At 36.5% G+C, this 24759-nt stretch overlaps 1 protein-coding gene across 8 annotated transcripts; it reads left to right on the top strand.

The window, feature by feature from the left end:
- The first annotated feature begins 5416 nt into the window (after nucleotides 1-5416).
- On the top strand, nucleotides 5417-23106 carry rb1cc1 (RB1-inducible coiled-coil 1). Of its 8 annotated transcripts, none has more exons than XM_079601928.1 (24): nucleotides 5417-5771; nucleotides 7395-7526; nucleotides 8726-8852; nucleotides 9345-9515; nucleotides 9782-9984; nucleotides 10554-10980; nucleotides 11897-12067; nucleotides 12474-12658; nucleotides 12880-13066; nucleotides 13301-13382; nucleotides 13511-13575; nucleotides 13660-13763; nucleotides 13919-14045; nucleotides 14536-16472; nucleotides 17925-18102; nucleotides 18275-18383; nucleotides 18530-18800; nucleotides 19681-19740; nucleotides 19910-19961; nucleotides 20043-20090; nucleotides 21159-21217; nucleotides 21300-21427; nucleotides 21779-21849; nucleotides 22293-23106. In XM_079601928.1, exons 2-24 carry the CDS (start codon nucleotides 7456-7458, stop codon nucleotides 22368-22370), a joined length of 4911 nt encoding a protein of 1636 aa, XP_079458054.1. In that variant the 5' UTR covers nucleotides 5417-5771; nucleotides 7395-7455; the 3' UTR covers nucleotides 22371-23106. The 8 variants fall into 8 exon arrangements, with proteins under 8 accessions (XP_079458054.1, XP_079458056.1, XP_079458052.1 ...); XM_079601926.1 differs by having other exon boundaries at nucleotides 5435-5771; nucleotides 13892-14045; XM_079601927.1 differs by having other exon boundaries at nucleotides 5435-5771; nucleotides 13301-13397.
- Nucleotides 23107-24759: the final 1653 nt, after the last annotated feature.

Genomic DNA, 24759 nt, shown 5'->3' with positions numbered 1-24759 from the left:
ACCTCCATCCACTAGATGTGGAAAGTTCGATTCTTTTAGCGAATCGGTTCTGTGCGAACCAGTTCAAAGAGTCGAGTGACCGTTACTTGTGAGTTGTTGCACAAACGTAGTTCCCATAACCCCTACGCGGTATGTTACATTAATTTGTACAGTAAAATCGTTTATACACGTCAAGATGCGGTCACATTATTGATATTTCAGGAAATGTTCGATGTGTGAAGCACTGCTCACACAAAAATCACTTCAAACCAAGCTTTCTGTTGGTTATAGTGCCAGTGGGTATTGAAATGATTGATTCGTAGAGCAATGGTGTGACTGGTTGGCTGCACCGTTAATAAGTATAAACGGTGATGTTTAAAAATAGATGTGCAGTTTTAAATTGATTTTAATTTTACAAATGAAAACAAGAATGTGGGGATAGACAAACAGTCCATTTAATTGGTTAGTTACTGTTTTCATTCTCAGAGCTTTTATTTCAAATGTTGTTTTGTTTATTGTTAACAACTGTTATTATTAGACCCACTTTAATTGTTAAATATATTATAACATATAATATAGTATAACTTGAACAAAGTCCCATACGTACAGTGATTTCCAAACGCTTCACGAGTCGAATCATTTAAAAGATCCGGTTCAGAAGAACGATTCGGAACATCACTACCATCCACTGCGACGTCACACATCACGTAACTGCTTGAAATTGGGGGAGTGATTTTCGATTGGATGTTTGGGTCGGGTGGTGTTGGTATAAAGCGACTGATGCTTCAGTAGCCTATTATGTAACCAGATATTTTGCTTGACGGTTTAATGCTTATAATTGTTCAGTCATTCACAGACACACACAACAAGTAGGCTAGATTCAGTGAGTTTCTGATCGAGGGTTACAGCCTTTGCAATATCAAAAGACCATAATTTACAGTAGGTAGGCATATAATACACATGCCATCTCAGGCTTGACAAATTTATTGTTGGGTTTACCACAAATGCATACTCGATCTGTCCTCTCTAAATGCAATATCAAGGCATTCTCTTTAGAATTTATTATGTCAAGATTCACTTGATGGTACTGTGGTATCAGATAATTACCATACTGAATGATTATATTAATTTGCATGCTACACAATCCAGATAACATTGGTGTGGTATATGTCCAAAAAGCATGCATGTTTTTTTGTAAATTGAAAATGCCAAGAATAAAATGTTTTTTTAAACTGCATTTGTGATGTTTTGATATTAAAGCGTTCCATCAGAAAGTTAAATAACTGAGATGTTGCAGTTGAACCACCTAAGGCTGTCAGTATTGATTATTTCATCTCTGGCTTTGGGGAGATCTCTTCTCACACTGTTTTGTTGAATGGCCCCATTGAGTCACTTGTTAAGTATAATTTTGTAATCTGATTAGAATCGACACAATCTCTGCATCTCACTTCCCCAAGGTTTGTGCTGTGATCCCCTTCATGTCGACTGTTTCTTCCACTTTTAAGACTTGCTATAGACAGTTGAAATCTGTACATAATGATATCTTTGTCAAATTGATGACTATAAATATTTAAAATGATACCTACAACCAAAAGAAAAAGACAGAACATCACAATAGAATTTTTATTATACAGTAATCTGAGTAACAGATTTATATATCATTTCCTGTTTAATCTGCAATATTCACAAACATCTCTGTGTGTGTCTATGCATAAGTTTGCTATAGTGTGTGTTTGATAGAGATTTCTAAACTTTATGAGATTTGCTGTGGGCTTTTTTCATATTCCATTTTATCATGTACCCTTACTTTGATCTCGAGAGAAATCTTGCGGCATTAGATTATTTTCCCACTTGAAACTACAGTGAGAATAAAATTCACTCAACTTTATTAATTAAGATAATGGTGATACAGTGCGGTTGAATAAGAGGAGACCCACTTTCCTTCAGATAAAAACTGCTTTTGGCTTTCAGCGTTTTAACGTCCCCAACAAAGTGCTGATATTGCACTGATCATGCAAGACGTTACGCAACACTTATGAGATTCAAGCAATGAAACACTCAGCATTTTTCAGCCTTATTTGAACTCAAATCAAGTTCTGAAGACGAATTTGGAGCATTTTGACACAATCTTTGAAATGAAGTAATTTATCAAAAGACTTAAACTTCCTTCTGACTGTCATTAAAGGGTCACCCAGGAAATAAGTTATAGCCAGTAGCCCTTATTAATAGTTATTGGGTTCCAGAGGGTAGGATTATGGTAATTTTCCACTGATTCTGTATTCAAATGTACCAGTAATGAAATATATTGGAGATTAATCTCTTTAGATACAACTGATGATGGGGATTTGTGATTTGTAGAGCTAGAAATGGTACTGTCCATGATTAGAGACATCTGTCAAGAGATTGATTGGCAAGATTCACTGAGAGCAACTTTATAAGAGTGATTCAAAGTAGTGTGTCTCCATCTGTTGGTCACATGTGGAACTGTGTACATGAACTATAACACTAGTCTGTTATAAGAAAACATAACCAAACATGTACACATGACCCAGACGGTTTTTGATGCTCTCTTCATAAACATCATCCACATTAATCTTGCAATAAATGAATTAGCACTATTCCGCTATAGGCTGAAAAAGCATCTAGTCAGAATTTGACTTGTAATACTTTCGTTTTCAGTTTTTTGTTCACAACACCTAGTTTGAGAAAAGAGCTTTACTGTGTTTGTTGACATTACTTACGGAAATGGCTTCTATCTTTTGTTTTTCAAGGAGTATATGTGTGTTTGGTATTATTTATCAGGCTTGTATTATTTGTCTGTCAAACACAGCATCTTAATTCAACAGTATTTAAAATTAGTTCAGCACTGTGTGTCAGTTTATTAGGGTTGGTTCACTATATCTATTTTGCAATGAGATATCAACCTCCAAATTGCATTTGGATGGTCTTGATAATGCAATATAGAAGTGCTGTGCAAATATTAAATCTCCAAACTCTCATATTTGCACACTGCACAATAACCTAAAGGAATTGATTGCTTATTTTTATCATGCATTATTTATTTTCAAAGTTCTTATATGTGTAAGACATGTCATCTATCTATCTATCTATCTATCTATCTATCTATCTATCTATCTATCTATCTATCTATCTATCTATCTATCTATCTATCTATCTATCTATCTATCTATCTATCTATCTATCTATCTATCTATCTATCTATCTATCTATCTATCTATCTATCTATCATCTATATATCTATCTATCTATCTATATATATATCTATCTATCTATCTATCTATCTATCTATCTATCTATCTATATATCTATCTATCTATCTATCATCTATCTATCTATCTATCTATCTATCTATCTATCTATCTATCTATCTATCTATCTATCTATCTACATGTGTATCTATCCGTCTGTCTGTCTATATATCTATCTATCTATCTATCTATCTATCTATCTATCTATCTATCTATCTATCTATCTATCTATCTATCTATATCCATCCATCCGTCTATCTATCTATCTCCATCCGTCTGTCTGTCTGCCCATCCATCAATCTCTCTATCTTTTTAAACTTTTAATGGATAGTTCATCTGGAAATGTAAATTCTGTATATCATTTACTCATCCTCATGTCGTTCCAAACCACCCGTATCTGTTTATTTAGAAAATAATATATAGGATATATATATATATATATATATATTTTTTTAAGTTTGGGCATTCATTCATTCATTCATTCACTCACTCACTCACTCACTCACTCACTCATTCATTCATTCATTCATTCATTCATTCATTCATTCATTCATTCATTCATTCATTCATTCATTCATTCATTCATTCATGTCTTAAGGGAATGGAATTTCATTGTATGTGCAACTTGTTCTTCTGTGCACCTGACGATGATGAACTCGGTGTAACATGACTTGAAATTGCAGTGTAGGCCTATCCTGTCCCTGAGTTTCAGCCAAGGCATGTATTACCTATTTCAAATGCTTTGCATACCGTTACACTTATAAACTGCACTGACCTATAAAGTCTCTTTGGCAAAGTAAAGTAACACCACAAACAAGTTGTTACATGTGTTACAGTGCAGTACATCAGTCATTTGTTTCGATAGTTGCTGATAACACATTTATTTGCATCATCAGACATAAAGGTTTGCACTATGGCATGTACTGCATGTTAGACATGTTTGCACTATGGCAGTAAGCATATCAGAAAACACATTCCAGCAAATATTTCACATTATTATGAATGTTCATCTTGGTGTGCATAATACAAAACAATGGCTCGCGGGTCCTCATCACTCTCAAAATGGCTTCTGTCCTGTTTTAACCAAGAAGCCCCCTAAAGCACAAGACAGATTTTCCATGAATATAAAATAATCCCATCGGTTTCAGCTTTCATGGAGCAAACGACCTAAAGGCCCAAATGCTTATTAAATATTTCTAGATTTCTAATAATATTATAGCGAATAATAAAGACTACTGTCAGATGACAAAAAAATACTCTTCAAATTTTAGGATTTTAATTTGTCAGTTTTGAGAACTAAACAACATAATGAATAGTGTTGGGTTCAGTTACTCTAAACAAGTAATTAAGTACATCACATTAGTGGTGGTTGAGGAGATTCCCCCCTTCTATGTAAAGCGCTTTGAGTGTCCAGAAAGGCGCTATATAAATGTAATGAATTATAATTATTATTATTATCTTTAACAGTGCAATTAGATTACTACTAATTACTATTGCATTACTTATTGCTTTCTAAATCCCACATCAACCTCGACCAGTTGAACAGTACAAGGACAGACAAGAACCTGCACTTTTAGTTCTTTAAAATAAATAATATAAAATTGCATACATTATTATTGAACTGACCAAAGTATTTAAATGAAGAAGGTTACTGTAAAACATACATTTGATCATTAGTTAATATATAATGTATAATTTTTTTATAATTATTTTATACATTTAATATAAATATATAATATATAATTATTTTATAGTCTGTACAGTATTTAATGAAATTACAACAGAATTAACTGTAATTAAATTACAGAAAAAGTATGAGTTATCCCTTTACTTTTGCAAGGGAAAGGTAATTTTAACAAACGTAATTAAAAGTAAATACAGTAATTAATTACTTTGCAATTCATTACACCCAACACTGATAAAGTCTAAAGTCTAAAATATTATACAAATACTTCGCAGCGTTTTATTAAACTTAAAGATTACATTTTCAACAAAAATTGTTCCAGTAGTTCCCACACCTTATCATTACAACACCCAGTTGCTAGAAGCGGCTGATTTCAGATCAGCTTCCTCGTTACTCTAGCAACACTTAGAATCACATGCCAGGCGTGTAATCTGTTCCCAGATCAGCGCGTTACTGCTGACCGTTGCCCTTCCCAGAATGCACCTCGCTGCGCAGTGACGACAATAACAAAACACAGCAGCAAGAGAAACAGCATGCATTAGCGGATCCTTACACAACCCTGCGAGAAAAAAATCTCGATGACAAAACTCACATCTTATTACCACCCCTCCTAACCTACATGTCTTGAAAGATGAAGCACTAATGAATTCATCCCATCTCATCCTGGATGAATTTGTGCGTTTTGTGGGAATGAAAAATAAAGGCCCGTGTTTGGAGTGATGAGCTTTAGCCTGTTAGCCCGACAGATTCAACCTCTAGCTGACAGAAACCTCAACATCTCAGCCAAAAACAACCTATTAATCTGCGTTAATGCAGAGAATGGACTGAAGACAGGTCAGGTAAGACTTTCTGATACTGATTCAGCTCCTTATATTGTAGATGTTGCCGTTTAAAAGCAAAAAACGGATAATTTAAGGTGGTTATGGTCACTAATACGGAATTGTGGCTCAAAATATAACTAGATAATGTAAACAAAACCAGGTGTAGTTTGACGAATTAGGGTTTAGTCGAGGTTTAGTGGGCTCGATATCATGTAATGTGATATTGATGTGGGTTTGGTGTTCTTGTGATGGTTTAAGAGATATTTATACATACTGTCACCCTCCCTAAATAATGACCAGGGCCTTTGAAACAACTAAACAAAGACTTGTAGCTTTCAGGAGTCCCTCTTTTGTTTGTTAAAATAATTTTTTTTAAAGGAAACAAACTGTTTTAGGTCATATTTTGACTTTGAGGATAAGGTTTCAACTGCTCGCCGAAGGGGAAAGCTGTCAATCAATATTGACACATAACAAGTTGTGACAAACAGACTAATATAAATCGTTATGCGCAATATATTTGACAAAAACAATATTTTATGCACTTTTCAGCTTGTTTACCCCCTCATTAAATGGCATTAGTTATCCATGTGGTCCACGCTAACCATGTGCTATTCCTGGTAGACTCGCTTTATTCCCTGTATCCATAATAATAAGAGTTGTTACAATGCACACTGTCAAAGTTTTACACCCGCTCATGGGGAATTAGGGCACAAAGGATCTTTTAGCTTGTGTTGATGGTGTTTATAGTTTATACCCACAGGGAACAACATGACTCAGCCTGAATATTGGGCCACATGGTCATGCTGATCTGTGTGCAGGTTTACATCTCAGTAACCACACTTTAGAGTACAAACAACCCCAGAGATTTTGGCAATGCCCATGTAATAATCTGAAAAGTGTTCTTTTTTTGTCTCGGCATAGCATGACATCCCCGATCACAGTGATTAGCCGATTATCTGGGGGGTTTCCAGCTTGTTATCTACTGAAACAGTCACGTTGGGCTAGATACAGTAGGCCTATGTCTTGTAGGTTACGTGTGCTAGCACAACCATTTTATGAGCATCTGAACTTAAATAGTTGTATTTCGTAAATGCTTTGGGATACAGACCTAAGGTTAGTCTCCTAAAGAAGATTGTTTGAGTTTAAAAAAAGTTATAGAATGTTTAAGTTAAGTTAATCAATGTTTATTTTATTTGATACAAAATATGTATTTTACAAAATAATTTGGTCTCTTAATTTCCTAGAAAATCAAAGCCATATGTCTAACCAAGTTGTGATCCAAAGTTTATTATCACAAAACTTGAGCCAGCTAAAAGGTTTTAAACTAAAGTACAATTTACATTGTAACAATGTTCAATTTATAGAATGAATTTAGAATGTTTAAGCTTTCAAATGATACCTAATTTATGATGATTAATAAATATGTGAAAGTGTGCCAAGTGTCCCGCTACCAGGACACTGACAGTTAACAGGCTTTTGTGTGGTAGGTATAACCATCTAAACCTTTTATTAACCTTTTTTTTTGTTTTTAATTCTATGTATTTTTATGTATTAAAATTTTTAGGTTAATTAAAATTCATCACTTGTATGTTCTGGTGAAACTTGATTTGAATCGTGTGCATTTTCTTTCTTTCTGATCAGACAGCCATAATTGACTAGATGAACAAATCAAGCTGGAGGCAGGCTCAGCGGAGAATTCAACATGAAGCTGTATGTGTTTCAAGTCAACAATGGAAGCACATTAACGTTTGACACTGAACTTGCTGTCCAAACGTAAGAGATTTTAATGGTTTTAAGAACATGTGAATGTTTAAGCCCTGATGTGTGTTTTCACCTTCATGTTTTATGCGAAGTCATGGTGTAGTGCTGTTTCATAGAACATATGTGACAAACTTATTCACAGTATTTGTTAACCAAATTATGTTATACATGTTAACATATTTAAAGGGTTAGTTCACCCAAAAATGACTCAACCTCATGTCGTTCCAAAGTCCAAACCCGTAAGACTTTCAAGATTTCTGTCCCTTTATTGACAGTCCACGCAACTACCACTTTGACGCTTCAAAAAAGTTCATAAAGAGAAAATTTATTTTGATTCTAATTTCAACCTCATTGGTTCTTAGAGAAGCTCAAACGTACTGCGTAACGCGAGAATGAAAAATGTTCTCGCATGTCAAGCGAACATGCTTGTTGTTTAACACAACTGGTGTGTGAGTTGATGAGTGTTTTAATGTGAATAAAAGCCTAAATTAAATCTGTTCATCATATAAAGCAATCGAGTCTCTTCAGAAAATATGTACTAAACCGCTCAATTCATATGGATTAGTTTTACGATCTCTTTATGAACTTTTTGAAGCGTCAAAGTGGTAGTTGCGTAGCTGTCAATGGAGGGACAGACTTCTTTCAGATTTCATCAAAAAGATCTTCATTTGTGTTTCCAAGATGAACAAAAGTAATGTAAACATTTGCAGCTTTTATTGTTATATTCGTATTAGAATTCATAGAAATGAATGCTAACAAAGATGGCTGTTACATTATCTAATGTTAACACTTAAAGCTTTATGGTAAACCTATTACTGTTTATTTTTGTCTTAAAACATCTTTAAAATAGTTGAATGAGTTTGTCTGAATTTACATATAATTTACATATGTTGTTAATATATTTTGCATATGAGACAATGCATTACCGGTATATTGAATAATATACTATGTAATGGTATTATTTTGATACTTAGAAATGCAAAATACTTTATTTATTGATTACATTTTCCCAGTGTAATTACCTGTAATGCTATGATGTAAATTATTATTATTATATTACATTATTAGTTCTTTAAAAGTACAAATTCCATCATCAGTATTAGTCATGTCTCTATATTCTGTTTGTCTGCAGTTTTGTCTATAAATTTAATCCTGATTTGTTTTACTGGATAACTAAAATCATAATGTGTTGTGCTTCATGCTCTTTATAGTGTTTTGGACCTTAAACATGCCATTCAGGCCAAATATAAAATTGCAATCCAGCACCAGGTGCTGGTGGTCAATGGAGGGGAGTGTATGGTGGCAGAGAGGCGTGTGTGCAGCTACAGCGCCGGAACGGTGAGTACCAAAGGAATCACACAACAAACTGCATTTTTGCTCTTCGACATTTGTTTAGAGGGAAATATTAGTTATTATTATATATGAATAATATAATCAAATGCTCAATCGTTGCTACAAATTACACTACTATAATGTTTGATGCTTTCAAGAACCAAAAATCACAAAGAAGCTCTATAAAAGTTGTAAATGTGATACTTGTATTATTATTATTAATACAATTAGGGGCAGTTGTGGCCTAATGGTTAAAGAGTCGGACTTGTAATCGCGGGTTCGATTCTCAATACCGGCTGGAAATAACTGATGTGCCCTTGAGCAAGGCATAAATCTCGTAGTGAATGGCTGACCACCGCTCCAGGGGGATTGCCATACTTGGCCTTCACCTCACTTCACTTCACTTTCAGTATATTTCAATTGGCTGTGAAATATTGAGGTTCTTGAAGTAATGTGATGTCTAAATGCTGATTGATTTTTGTCCCCGGGCTGCCTCAGGACACCAACCCGATCTTCTTGTTCAACAAAGAGATGATCCTGTGTGACCGAGCGCCAACCATCCCCAAAACAACCTTCTCCATAGAGAATGAGATGGAGCTGAAGGTGGAGGAGTCACTCATGATGCCTGCCGTCTTTCACACTGTCGCCTCCCGCACTCAACTGGCTGTGGTACAGGCCAACTTCTATTCTGACCTAATCACCAACCCCTGTCTTCCTGTATTTGCCCTGTTTTACATATCTATGCTCATCCACACTGTGTTATATCAATTATGTTTATTTAAGGTTTAAGCATGACTTATATTTGAGCAAATAAATGCAAATACAGTCAAAGCAACAATGCCTTTTTGTAAATGACAGAGGCTTGGATGGAAGCTTTTGTTCCATTTGTATGCAAATGCCTCTCATAATGCCTGATATATTTTGCCCTTTTTTAGGAAATGTTTGAGGTTGCCAAGAAGCTTTGCTCTTTCTGTGAGCGTCTGGTCCATGATGAACACCTTCAGCACCAGGGATGGGCGGCCATCATGGCTAACCTGGATGACTGCACCCTGTCCTATCAAAAACTCCTCTTGAAATTCGACACTGCTTACACAAATTACCAACAGGATTTTGAAGACATCAAAATAAAACTCACCAAGTATGTTCATCTTTGACTCCCACTTCTTATCTTATAAAAGGTTTAAATGATTTTGTTAAAACGTCAATTTTTGTTTTTAATAGTTGTGTATGTCTGCTATGCCACGTCTCAAGTTCTTAGTATTGAAATTGTATAGATTTTGTAGCAGAAACGCTACCATTCAAAAGAAATCTCTTATGCTTGTCTAGGTTGTATTTATTTGATCAAAAGTACAATAAAAAACAGTAATATTTTGTTTTCTATGTTTTAAAGTGTAATTTATTCCTGTGATATCAAAGCCTTAAGCATCATTACTCTAGTCTTTAAAGTGCTCAGGAAACATTTCTTCTTATTATTAATATTGAGAAAAGCTTAATATTTTTGTGGAAACTGCAATAAATTTTCCTTTATCAATAGAAAGTTCAAATAAACAGCATTTATTTGAGATTTGCAACATTATAAATGTCTTTACTGTCACATTTGATCAACTTAATACGCCCTTGCTGACTAATCTGACCCCAGCATTTTGAACTGTAGTGTATTTTGTGAAGAGAGATGTATAGATCACTAATTCTAATGTCATTCGTCAGGCTTGGCACTGCGGTCTCGGTCATGGCAAAGATTCCACTGCTAGAGTGTTTGACTCGGCACAGCTACAGAGAAAGCTTGGAGAAGTCCTGCTCCCCTCACCCAAGAACCACAGATGATGAGGATGATGAAGCAGGAGAAACATCCACCCAGTCCGCTATCCTCCGTCCCGCTGACGGCCAGAAGAATCGAAAGACGCCTTCGCCGGTCTCTGCTTCAGGAGAAACATCATCCCAGGCGTCCTCCTCTCCTCAGGACAGACTGAAGAGCAGCTGCAGTCTAAAAGCAGCTCTAGAGGAAGAGGAGGAGTCTCAGGAGAGGGGAGCACTACCCTGTTTCAATGTCACACTGTTGGATTGGATCAACGTTCAGGACAGACCCAATGATGTGGAGTCGGTAGTGAGGAAGTGTTTTGACTCGATCAACAGGGTGAGTAATAGACGAGTCATATTGGGAGCGAATGTTTTGGTCTACTCTGTAGTGCTACTTTGAAATAACCTGCAACAATCATGTTGTGTTGAGGTGGTCAGTCATGGGCATTATGACGATATATATATATATATATACCATGTGATGCTAGAAAAGTGTCATCTAGTAGATTTTGCTATGCTATTTATATTTGCACAGCTATTAGCGGCCAGGAAGTAAAAACTCCATTCATTTTCTCCATAGGGAAATTGATCTTTAACAATAACTTGTAAACATTTAAAGACAGCCCTACTGTGAGCTACAAGGTTGTTGTTCAGTAGTATTTGCTTCTGTTGAAGCCATTAGGACACATTATTTCAACTTGAATAATGCATAATCGTGTTTAACAGTGGAATTCGTGGTAAATTACACATCACTCCTACATCACATACTCACAAAAGTTTGGTCAGTAGGATTTTAAAAAAAGGAAATAGTACTTTAATTCAGCAAGGATACATCAAGTTGATCAATTGACAATAAAGACATGCATATTGCCACAAATAAATGCTGTTCTTTTGAACTTTCTGTTGAAAGAATCATGCAAAAATATATCATGGTTTCCATAAAGAATATTAAGCAGCACAACTGTTTTCATCATTAATAATAAGAAATGTTAATTGAGCTGCAAATCATCATATTAGAATGATTTCTGTATGATCATGTGACACTATGCTGAAAATTCAGCTTTGATCACAGGAATAAATTACATTTAAAATATATTAACATAGAAAACAGTTATACGTAAACGTACTAAACCAAACTTTTAAACCGTAATGTACATCATCATCATCACATTTCACAGGAATGTAAATATTATCTATTTTACTGTCCACGATCACTCATTTTCATTTGTTTAATTCATTCTTTATGCTTCCAGCTCGATCCACGAATTATCCAACCCTTTCTAACTGAATGCCGTGAGACGATTACCAAATTGGATAATCAGAACATGAAGGCCATCAAAGGTCTTGAGGACAGATTGTATGCGCTTGACCAGATGATAGCAAGCTGTAAAAAGTTGGTTAATGAACAGAAGGAACTTGCTCAGGTAAGCAAATCTCATTTATATAGTCTATGAAAGCAACCTAACGGATACATATTCTACACATTAGTGCATTTAATTTTTTTCCTGAAGTCCACATAGTTTTTTATGACCATTTTCCACCCTCTCTTTTATGCTACTGTAACTTTAAGACGTATATGATTAGTTACACTTAACACTTAATCTTTTGCGGGTTGTGGGTTTACTGCCAGGTCTAATGTAGTTGGTGCTTCCCCATCCTTCAATAACAGCCTTGTTATAAAGCTGTATTACATTGTTACAGATCGACAAAACAAACTTTATCCACATGTTTGAATCTATTACAAAGCTGTGTAAAACACTTGAAAATAGGATTGTGGATGTTTTTAAGGAAGCTTCTCTTCCTCATGTCTTCTCCTTTGCCTTCCACTAGGGATTTCTTGCCAATCAGAAGAGGGCTGAAAACCTGAAGGACACCTCAGTGCTGCCTGACCTGTGTCTGAGTCACGCCAACCAGCTGATGATCATGCTGACCAATCACAGGAAGCTACTTGACATCAAGCAGAAGTGTACCACTGCCAAACAGGAGCTCGCCAACAACCTTCAAGTTCGTCTCAAGTAAGAGCAGCTTTTTTCTTCTTTGTGAACAACAAATTCAAATTTTTTTTTTAAATTAAACAGTTTTAATTTGTTGTGGAAAATAAATTAAACCGTTTTTCAATTTGGCCGGAACACTAAATAGTTTTGATTTGGGCAATTTTCAATCTATAAAGCTATGATACTTTTATGACATAAATTGTAAGCATTTCCTAGCTGCACTGTGCTGTCTCCTCCATCAGATGGTGCTGCTACGTGATGCTTCACGCTGATCAGGATGGAGAAAAGCTGCAGGCTCTTCTGAGACTGCTGACGGAGCTGCTGGAGCGCGTACGGGTGGTGGAAGCGCTCAGCACTGTGCCACAGATGTACTGTCTCGCCGTAGCGGAGGTGGTCAGACGCAAAATGTTCATAGGACACTACAGACAAGTAAGAGTCAGCTACTAATTCATGTTTTTTATTAGAAACAATGGTAAAGTGCATGCTTTGTTATAGAGATGAGGTTATAAAAGTGATTTAACAAAGTTGACCAGATACTGAGTGGATAGTATGAGCTATAATAATTAAAAATAATAATTAGTTTTAAAAGATTTCTGCACATTTGATTGTCATTTCTCACAAAAGGGCTTGCTATGTTAATGTTTTATTTATTGTTTCTTCTAGTGGGCCAATGCTCTTGTCAGAGATGGGAAAAACCTCTATGAGGCAGAAAAAGTAAAAAGGGAAACCTTTGGGAAGCTCTTCAGTAAGTTCATTTTAGGTATTTAATATGGCTTCTTTTAGTTTGAGAACAAACATTGACATCTGAGTCCACATTAATTGTCAGATTGTTTGAGGAGATTGCTTTGAAAACACTGTTTTTGTTTCTTTTAGGGAAATCGTTCCTCAGAAATCGGTTGTTTCGAGGACTGGACTCATGGCCACCCTCTTCGTTTTGCGTGAGTGTTTGAACGTGTTTTTATTTTTTAGGATCCCTTAATGGTCTTTTAGCATTAATGAGTGTTTTCTTCTTTTGTGTTTAGACTCGAAGGCCTCGAAAGTTTGATTTTGAGCTTCCAGATATTTCCCTGAATGACCTGCAGTATCTCAAGTCCTGTTGTCCTTCCGAAGTTCAGCCTTACCTCAGGTAAACAACTCTTATTCGGTTTCAGTCACAATACTGATGTCTCTGTTGCAACTTCTCACAACCATATTTGTTCATATATGCCTTTCTTCAATCATGGCTAAAAACTCTTAAATGATGGTCTGTGTTAGTAGGGCTTTGTCTGATTTCTTCATCAGGGTCCCCACATTGTGTGACTTTGAGCCTCTTAACCATCATGTTGAGGTTCTCCATCAGCTGGTTCAGGCTGCGCAGAGTGTGGACGAGATGTCACAAACTATCACAGACCTACTAAATGAACAAAAGGTGCTTTGTGTTCACAATAATTACATTTTTATTTCTGAAGTGTTTGAAATATTGGATGTTGTCTTGAAATACAAATGTACCATATATATTTTTTAAATGCATTTTATTAATCTCACTGTGATTCATCCATGCATATGTTTCTTTCTTGTTTTGGAGCTCGTAATTTTTAATCCGAATGTCATAACTCAACCTGAAATGACATACTTCTTTGTGGTTATTCTGCCTAAACCCTTCCCTTTCTTACAATCAACTGCAAACTTGCATTCAGATCTGCTTCCATTCAATCAACAACCAGTGGACGTTCCCTTTCTTCCCCGTATTTTTTCATTCTTGATATTGTTTCACTTGGATGTATGTCACAGTATGGAAGAAAATATCTGTTGCTTCTTGCGTTACATTGCAACTTTAAAAAATATATATATAGTCTAATTTTACTTTTATAGCAATGTGAATTTTCATATGATCTTACCTTGTTTCTTTGGCCTTGTAGATTTCCTGTAGCCAGAGTGCTCAAAGATCCACTTCATTAACACCCAGATCTGAAAGCACAACTGCTGTCACCTCTACCTCCACCAAAAGTTTTTCCACTCTCATTTTAAAAGCACCGGACTGCCAACCCTTGGTGCTTCCTGGTCCCCTGGAGGACCTATCACCCGACAGCATAGATGCCCAGACCTTTGACTTTGAAACCATTGGGCACCCCAATATGGATCCTGTATTACAGCAAGGCTCGTTGGACTTGGACTCATTGGCAGAAAGTCCAGAGTCAGACTTCATGTCAGCTGTTAATGAATTTGTTATTGAGGAGAACTTGATGTCACCTAATCCCATCAGTGATCCTACAAGCCCAGAGATGATGGTGGAGTCTCTTTACTCCTCTGTTATTAATGCAATCGATAGCAAGCGTATCCAGGACACTACTACCCTTGAGAAGGAAAATTCAAAGATCACAGCTCTTAAGCTATCAGCAGACAGGTACCGTTCCGCTGCAGAAGAATCCAAGAACAATTTGAGGAAAGTTAAAGAAGACCTTTACCACTTTCGAGGTCTTGTTCTGAAGGAGCAACGAGACTTTGGATTCGCCCTGAAAACTATGACCATTGAGGTCCGAAACGCACTCAACAGTGTCAGATACTGTCACGAGGAGAAACTAAGAGAAACACAACAATCCAATATTCAGAGTTTGAAGGACGATCATGAAAAGCAGATACTTACTCTCACGGAAGAGCTAGAAGGCAATCAGAAGATTGTCCGAGATGTCCAGAGAGCAATGCTAGAATTGGAGGGGCTTGTGGAGCGCAAGGAGAAGGACATATCACAGTTGGAGAGTGAGAGGGAGCGTTCTATGCAAGAACGGCAAGATCTTCACAAGCAAACTGTGCAGGACCTTGAGGAGAAGATCTTGAAGCAAAGTGAAGAACTGAAAGCTACACTGCTGTCCAAGGACGAACTTGCTAGGCAATTGGAGAACCTGCACTTTGAGATCGAGCATGGCCAACAGAAAATCAGACTGGAGATAGAGAATGCAGAGAAGGTGCACCTTCAAGAACTGGAGACACGGTTGAACCAACAACATGAAGCAGTGCTGCAATCTTTAAGACTGGAAAAAGAAACTGCGCTTGAAAAACTTGTTCAGGAGAACCTGGTGAAACTAAGAGATCTGATGGATTCCCATTCTGCCGAACTCAAGGAGCGCGAGGGACGCTCAAAAGACTTGGAGGCTCGTATTACAGAGCTTGCAGATGCCCGCTGCAAACTGGAAGTCGAGATGGCTCTTAAAGAGGCCGAAATGGAGGACATGAGACTCCAGTACGAGGAGGCCAAAAGCACCCAAGAAGATGTTTTGAAATCGGAGCTTACTACCCAAACAACCACCTTGCAGATGCAGATCGACACGTTAAACCAGCAGCTCCAGCAGAAGAACGAAGAGTACGAGGTAGGCCTGGCTGAGCTTCGAGCGCTCATGAGGTTGGAGAAGGACCACTGCATCTCTGAACTCGTTGATCGGCACGAAGAGGAGAGCACCCTGCTCCGCCACGAGTTTTCAACGCTCAAGCAGAAGTCACAGGATGCGGAGAAAGACTGCGAGGAACGAGTCCAGAAGATCCAGCATGATCATCAGGACCAGCTTGCTGCCTTACAGAGGGAAAAGCAGGATGAGCAGAGGGCTTTCCAAGAGAAAGAGCAAGACCTACAGACTGTGATTGGAGACCTGCAGGCGGAAAACTCACTATTGTCAGGAAGACTGGAGCAGGAGAGGGTGGAGGCCCTGCAGAGGGCAGAGAAGGAGAAAGAGGAGGCAGTCAAAGCTGCATTACAAGAGGCCTTAAGAGACTTTCATCTCCAAAAAGAGGAGACTGAGACTAGACTGTTAGGAGCAATTGATCTACTTGAAAGACAGCTAAAAGACAGACAATCCACTGACATGTAAGTAGAATTAAAAGCTTCCATCTTGTTCCACGAGTATTCGAAACAGACAGTCTCTGACAAAATCATTCTAAGATTTAATTTTAAAGCACAGTTTACTTAGAAGGATAGATGTTAAATGATAAGTGGCGCTTAATCACTAGTAATATTGCTCATACTTAGGCTTAGGGATTGCTTTGATCTTAAAGGAATAGAAAACTCATTCCAAACTTGTTTGTTTTTTGTTCTTTTAGGGGAACACAAAATTAGATGCTTCTTTCTTTAGTCTGTTTTTCTTTCTTTAGTCTTTTCAACAAAGTCAATGGGGTCCAATGTTTCGGACTCCATAGACTTTCATTATATGGACAAACAATTTTTTTCAGAATATCTTCTTTTTTGTTATCCGAAAGAAAGAAATGTAAAAACATAAGTTTAAGTAAATTGACAATTTACATTTTTGAATAAAGTTAGTAATTCAGTTTCAGAGCTACTTAATGCATCCTTTCTGAATACAATGATCAAATCTTATTGGCGGTAATTCAAACTTTGAACGGTAGTGTATCTAGACCCAATTTTTGGGGGATTGGCTCTTTTTACTTGGGAAATCACCCAGAACATCTTAGCAGTTTTAAAATATATATGAAATGGTGTTTTTAACATGGTTTTGGTTCTTCTCTTGGTTCTTTTGATAACAGTGTAACTTTCTTGTTGATTTTGGTTATGAAGAACTCAATAAATCTTGCACATTTGTATGAGGAAAGCATCTGCTGAGGACAAATAAAATGACACTGAAACAATGCTGCTCTAGTCCATTCAAATTAAAGCTTCTACCTCTAACTTTACTGTTAATTAAAAACACACAGGCAACATGCATTCACTTACTCTTTCTGATTTCATTCACTCTTGAATAATTAGCATATCAAAAAGAATGAACAAAAACTGTGACCGTTTCATTAAAACATTTCTTAAGTAGAAATTAGCAAGAAATATGATAACCCTGTTACATGTGCCAGTAAAGTAGGGATTAATTAAAAACAGAAAACAGATTTGTGTCCAAGTCTTATACCAATCCCAGTAAATTGGAGGTTTTTGATTATTTATTTATTATTCTGGTGACCAACAAGAAACACTTTGGAAAAAGTGGGTATGGCACGCTAATATATAATTGTCTAGGCTAGTAATGAAAGGTTGTAGGTTCAGACCATGCAAGAAACAACCTTCAGAGCTCTAGAAATACACCAAATTGATGCATTTACTTCATTGATACACATAAATAATTGTGAATGATTTGTCTGTGCACAAGATGCAAAGAATTTTTTTTTTCCTATGAAATGTAACAACTTGCTCAGCTTTTGAATTTGCATTGTGTATTTTTGTAGAAGGAAGCATCAGCTAATTGACTTCTTAGTGGTAATGAATGCAAAGCTAGGCTGATTCTCACGGTTGATTCTCACGGCTGATTCTGTGTTTCAGAGTGGCATCTTCTGTTGAGCAGTCAGAGGCTGGTGTGGAGGCCGGCGCTGCATTGTCACTAGACAGTGGCCAGTGGACCGAGGAGAGGGCATCGCTCTTGGCCCAACTGGAGATCCTGGAACGCATAAAGAATGAGGAGATGCAGAACTTGAAGACCTCACTCATTGCTGAACAGCAGGTTAGCAATAAGAAGATTTGAACTACAGGAATTTTGCTATAAAATCTTAACTCCCTAAATATATTGGTATTGCTGATCCTTGTAACTTTTTTTGACCTAATAATGTTTTGTCCTTAATATAGTATCAATGTGCCCTGAAAATAGCTCGTTTCAATGTGTTGTTCACTCCTAGACGAACTTCAATACAGTTCTGACTCGGGAGAAACTCAAGAAAGAACAAATCATCAATGATCTCACAGAGAAGCTCAAAAACGTGTTGCAGCAACAAGAGAAAGATAAAGGTATAAAACATTTTTTTTTATCATATGATTTGGAAGACTTTTTTTTTTTTTTCAAAAATCTGTTACCAAACTGCACAGAAATGATCAATGCGACCAGTAAATGTTCTCATGATCGTTGCCCTCTGTGTTTTGTTGTTTCCCTGAAGGCCTGATCGAAACACTCTCCGAGGACCGCGCCACCATCCTTCAAGAGAAGAAACAGATGGAGGAGGAACTCAACCGTCTGCGAAGCACCGTGCTCGTCTCTTCATCCTTCTTTCCGCCCAATCCCATCCCTGTCATCACGGAGGCTCACGGTGCCTGTGGCCCCGCCCACACAGACGTTCTGTCGCCGTCCACCCCTGACCCGCTCATGGCTGCTTTCAAGGATGAGGAGAGGGTGGAGTCGGCCGTGGAGGCCAGCATGATGACAGTGCAGTAAGCATCTGTGCTGACGTGCACATGTGACATATTCATACTAGAGCTAAAATAATAAACTCTGAACCCTGAAAAACTCAACTACCACACTTAACTTCCACAAACTGCCTACAACAGCACACAGAGTGTATGTCATTAAAATGATCTAGACGTTGTTTTGAAATTATTCATTTTATACTAGCAGTACAACGGACTGTTTTTGGTTTTATTTTTTGTCCTAGCTTCTCACTCAGTAGCATTCATCACTGTAAAACACAAACCACACCATTGTTCAGTAAATAATAAAATGCTAAACATACTGCACAATATTATAAGCTGAATAAGCTTTAACAATACATGTGATTTTGCATTCTCCTGTTGCAACAAAGTCAAAGTTTTGCTTAGATGCAGTTTTTCACAGTTGAAAAGTTTTGGAATAATTACAAAGAAAGATCAAGTTGATTTTTTTATTTTTATGAATACACACACTTGCATGTAAAAAACAAACAAACATTTCCTCAGTTAATTTGTTCTGAAATTTCTATAAAATATGTAATAAGTGAAGTAAAACTTTTGTGCTAGATGCTAGTTTTGAACAGAATTAGTGTTTTTTATGCTTTTAAAGTCTACAGATTTATAATAAATATAATATAATATATGTGTGTATATGTATATATAAATAAATATTATATATGTATATGGCTGAAAAAACATTTGTAAACTACAGAATGGAGTTTGTCAGATAATCGAGCTATCTGTATTACTAACCAAACAATTGTTATAAATCATTCACTTTTACTTGAGATTTAAACGTATGCAAGGAGGATATATTGTAGGAGAGGGGCAAGACCATGTTTTGTAGATCTTCTGTCTTTAAAGGAGCTGAATGAATGTATTTGAGGCAGGAAAGCAGAGTAGATCAGATAGAAGAGGAGAGATGTGAGCCGAGCGATTGCTGTAGGTGAGGAATCAGCGGTTTCCTTTTATGAACAAGAAATTATGTTTTTGGTCTGACCACAAGAATGAGGTTGCCTGTTCTGTCATTTTATTGGCTTTGAGAATGTGTTTAATTTTTGATGAGTTAGTGAACTGTGTAGTTTGTGAAATTGACTTTGTGTATTTTGTTTCAGTGACCACTCCATGCTATCTGAAGAGAAACAGCGCATACTGATGTTGGAAAGGGTAATTTATTTATTTTTACATATTTTATTGACCGGCTTTAATTATTGCATTTGTTAAATATATTATGTATTATTGATTCAGACCTTACATATGAAGGAGGAAGAGAACAAGAGACTTAGTCAAAGATTGGTAAATATATCTTTTTTTTTATTTGTGCGTGCGTGCGTGTGTGTGTGCACATTTTTGTGCTTGCTTTGGCTCTTATATTTCATCTAAATGTGTTAATTGTATGAGAATATCATTTAACAACTTTTAAATTGATCATTTGATTTTGTCCTTTGTGCTTGATCTCAGTTTATAATTGACCACTTGAACAGTCAATTAAAAGCAGTAATTAGTGATGGTAAATAGAACAATACACACTCAATCAATGCAGGTCCGCGACTGACAGGAACGCTTATATTATTGTGAATAATTTCTTTAAAAAATATAAATACATTTCTTTCTTTATATTAGATATTTTTATGTCCATCTATAAGCAAACTACTGTAGATATTCTGGTATTACTTTACAGTTAAGTTACACTACGTTGCTGTTGTTACGATAGTAGCAACTCGCACATTATCAGCAGTTAATTAAAACATGAGACTCTTTGATATAATTTAATTACATTTCCCCTGGGACTATTTCTCCAAATAGGTTTAATCTCTTTAGGAAAATTACAATCGCCGTCTTATTGGCCGTGAGAGACATCTTATGAGGCACGTAACCCACACTTTAGTGTTCTGACAGCTCGGGGCAGATTCACAAGATGAATTTAGTCTGAAAAACAACTCTGAATTGTGGCTGTGTAATTGAGCTGGGACTAAATTTCAGCTCATTTACAAACAAGCTCGAAATTAAACAAATACAGACATGTTTAAATCCCTCCTTTCTTTTTTATTATGTATCCATGTTGCACTCATTTTAGTCCGTTTCTGTTGTGTTTTAAGTATTGACTACCAATGCATGCTATTTAATGGACTGTTCTACTCCTTACCACTAGATGGCACACATACATTTGTTTTAGGCACAAACTCTGTCCTACAAGCACTGGAAGAATTTATGAGATTCAACATTACATTGAACCAAAATAGATTTTTTTTGCAATATAATGCATGCAGTTTTATTTTGTGATTGCAGTGTGTATGCAAGCAGCATGACAAACATTTACTAGTGTAAATATCACCAGAATCATCTAACAATTTTGTTTTACAGATGTCACAGAGTATGTCGTCCGTGTCGTCACGGCACTCTGAGAAAATCGCCATTCGAGAGTAAGCATTTTTGGATATTAGCGTTCATGATCTGAACTGCTTTTTACCCGTCCACCTCATTTGAAAACCCCTCCTTTTGTAGTTTTCAGGTGGGCGACTTGGTTCTCATAATCCTGGACGAGAGGCACGATAATTACGTTCTCTTCACTGTTGGTCCCACCCTTTATTTCCTGCACTCAGAGTCCCTCACCGCACTGGACCTCAAACCAGGTCAGTTACACACGACAGGAATACTTAATTAAGGACCCGGTTTATTAAATATATTCGATTTTGCATATTGGGAACAATTTTGCTCCAAGATGGTTTTGCATTTACCATATTCTTTCATTGCTGTTCCACAAGTATGTTAACTTATTTTATTATAATTTAATAATTATTTACATTTATGTATCATTGCTTTTGTAGATTGAAATGTTTTTTTTTTAAATGTTCCAGTTTGACATGAACGATGACATAAAAAGAGGAAGTGTTTTATTCTTGATAAAGTGTTTTGTTATTTTACATAAAGCACCTTTTTATATCGTATATCAATCATATTTTTTATAAATTTGTTTTTTTTAGCGACAGGAGCAACAAGACGGCCGTGGGTTTTAGGAAAAGTCATGGAGAAGGAATATTGCCAAGCTAAAAAGGTAACCAGTATTATTTTATTATTTATGCAACTGCTCTAAATTTAATGTTTTTGTACAGTATTTACTGTATTATACAGTATTTTATTTAATTTTACTTTTATATTTTCTTTACAAATAATTGTGACTAATTTTGGTAATATTGCACTCTCATAATACGAGATTCTTGATGGCAAAATATTTTTTAATTTTTTTTTGACTAATGGTTATTTTTGAGACGTAAATACAATTAAAACATTTGCAGATACTTAAAACTGCATGATGATTTAAAATTGTGGATTTAATTTTGTTTTGCAGTTTAAAGTTAATTGGGTTTTCAAAATCAGTGTCTTAATATTACTGCAGGCACTTATAATAAATTATCTATTGATTGATTAATTTTGTGAAAAAAAAAAAAAAAAAAACCTTACTTTGAACGTGTCTCTTTTGTTATTGTCTGTCTCCAGGCCCAAAACCGGTTCAAAGTTCCTCTCGGCACCAAATTCTACAGAGTAAAGGCCGTGCCATGGAACAAGAAAGTGTAATCGTGTAAAAATGTATCATATTGTAATAAGCGCAGTATGTTTTTATTGCTTTTTTTAAGCAAACTCGCTCATCCTTGATTTTGTTTTGTCAACATCAGAAGACAAAACCATTTCACCCCCTTTTATTTTTTTCTGCCTCTGTTGCAATTGCAAATCGTTTTATCTAATTTTTTATATGCAGAGGATTTGTAAATGTGGACCAAATGATTCTAAGTTTATCAGGGCATTGCCCTCACATGCGATGGCTCTGAAGCCATCACAACAAGCCTGTAAAATGAACAAAATGTATTTGGATGTTACATATTAGTTCATCATTAATATTATGGTGGGGGGAGGAGGGGGGGGGGGCACTATCACAGTCCGCTTACTTGCTTCAGAAGGTTATGAAAATATAAATTTATTGTAAATGTTACCAGAGGAATGGTCATGGCATGCATATAGATAATATTTTCTTTAATTTACTTGTCTGGATATGCGTTGTAGTCGGAGGTATCAGTAAAAACCTGCTGATTGTTACTCGCAGCACAGTATGACCCGCCTGTTTATTATTATGACGTACATTTGGACTACTTGGCGCAGAGGCCTCGCAATCCTTCAGATGCACTTTCGGAAAAAAAGACGATGTTTTCGTCGATTCAAAAGGGAGGCGTTTGTGCTGTCGAAAACAAGCGTCAAAAGAAAAGCAGCACATATCTTCCCTCTGTCGTAGGATGTTGAAAAATAGAAAGTAATATTTCATGTTTGTGAATGTGTGTCTTTATTGAATTTAACGACGACATTGTATATTATTCATCAGATCACACCAGTAACAAAAAACAAAAAAAATTACTGTATTGTAAAAGAATTTAGAATTTTCAAAACAATAAAGGTTTGATCCCAAACTCCTGGCAGTAGATTGCATTACCCACAGCGTCCGTTTTGGGACACGTCCTTCGGGAAGTGCGAGTAAAATCAAACAACTTTATTTTGCCATAGATTGTGTCCTGACAAGTATATTGCAAGTAGTTATTGTTTTCATTTATTTATTTGCCATACCTTTGGGGAAGAGATGCATGTATCCAAAGTATATTTAAAGGCTTTTTTTGTTGATCTATTGAATCAAAGTACAATAAAGCTTTGGACTTGATGCTTGAAGATGTTTCCTATCAACATCCGTTCTCCGGTTGTTGTGCATAATGATAAAGTTGTGCTTTTATGAGTGGAAAATACACTCTGAAAGGTTTTTTTCTTTCTTGTTTTAAGATTATAGACCCAAAAATATGCCCCCAATTCTTTTTCTCCTCCTTTGCAAATGCGCGTACCGCTATGATTGTAAGTACTTGTTTACATAAGTTTTGCAATCATCGCCTATTGATGCTCTTGAGTCATTGGCAACACTTCCAACCGAGCAAAACGGAAGATTTTAAAAGAATTATGCCTCTATTGTGTCAACTAAACTAATGAATAGCAAACCAGCCCATACATGTCAGGAATTAATGGGATCCATTTTATTGTTATTGTCTATCACTTATGTAACGTGTTCCGTCTAAAATTAAACCTGGGAGTGAAGGCAGTGCCGAGGTACGTCGGTTGAGGGAATTATTCCCAACTCTTTCAGCTCGGTCCTTGTCTAATGTTGGCTTTTGTGGGGGCATTAGCTACTGTCGTGTGCTACCGTTGGCACGCTCTCGCACGCAACAGACTTCAAAAGGGCTCCGATAGGGGCCCGGGAACGGTACTACCCTCTTGGAGGAGCACGGCGCACCAACATCACTTTCCCAGTTCACAGCGGGGAGCATAGCAGCTCTCCGCCGAGCCTTCGGTACCATGTGGGCCTAGGGGTGTTTCGGCAATGTTTTGCTTTATTTTCTCCGTTTAGCATAAGTCGGCTGTCACATTTGGATGGCGTTTTCATAAATTGATGGTGTGATTCGTAGTATCTCGGGACAGGCCTGAATGACTAAACGCGAGATGCTGAGGTTGCTGGTGAAGGAGAACCATGTGGAATGGACAGCCTCTCAGTGTAAATGTTTACAGCCCCCTACTGTGGAGCCGGGACATGCTAGGCACGACTAGAGCTCGGCGCTGGTGTGACATCCTTCCAAACGGTGTTTGCTTCACCAAAATGCCAATAATATACTGAATTAACAGTCTGATGACAATGTGGGTGGCCTCAAATCTCTCTCCTTTTTTTTTTTTGTGCCCCTGTTGACACTTTTATTTGTACGGATAGTGGGAAGAGGTAGTACTAATTAAGTAAAATGCTAATATGTAAGGAAGTATTTCTGTTAAATTGTACTGTAGTCTTTCTGAAATATGCTTTGGCTCAGGCAACTCGGCTTTATTAATTATAACATGATTATTTACATGAGTTAGTCATCTCTCTGTTAGTTTGCATTGGGACATCAAC

The sequence above is a fragment of the Phoxinus phoxinus genome (assembly GCF_949152265.1).
Source record: "Phoxinus phoxinus genome assembly, chromosome: 24".
Taxonomy (NCBI): domain Eukaryota; kingdom Metazoa; phylum Chordata; class Actinopteri; order Cypriniformes; family Leuciscidae; genus Phoxinus; species Phoxinus phoxinus.
The sequence above is the reverse complement of the archived record's forward strand: the minus strand, read 5'-3'. Positions and strand labels throughout refer to the sequence as shown.

Coding starts and splice junctions, on each gene's coding strand:
- rb1cc1 (XM_079601923.1), top strand. CDS start 7,456: ATGAAGCTGTATGTGTTTCAAGTCAACAATGGAAGCACATTAACGTTT. Junction 10,981..11,896: donor GTTTTGACTCGATCAACAGG/GTGAGTAATAGA, acceptor TTATGCTTCCAG/CTCGATCCACGAATTATCCA. Junction 21,850..22,292: donor AATATTGCCAAGCTAAAAAG/GTAACCAGTATT, acceptor GTCTGTCTCCAG/GCCCAAAACCGGTTCAAAGT.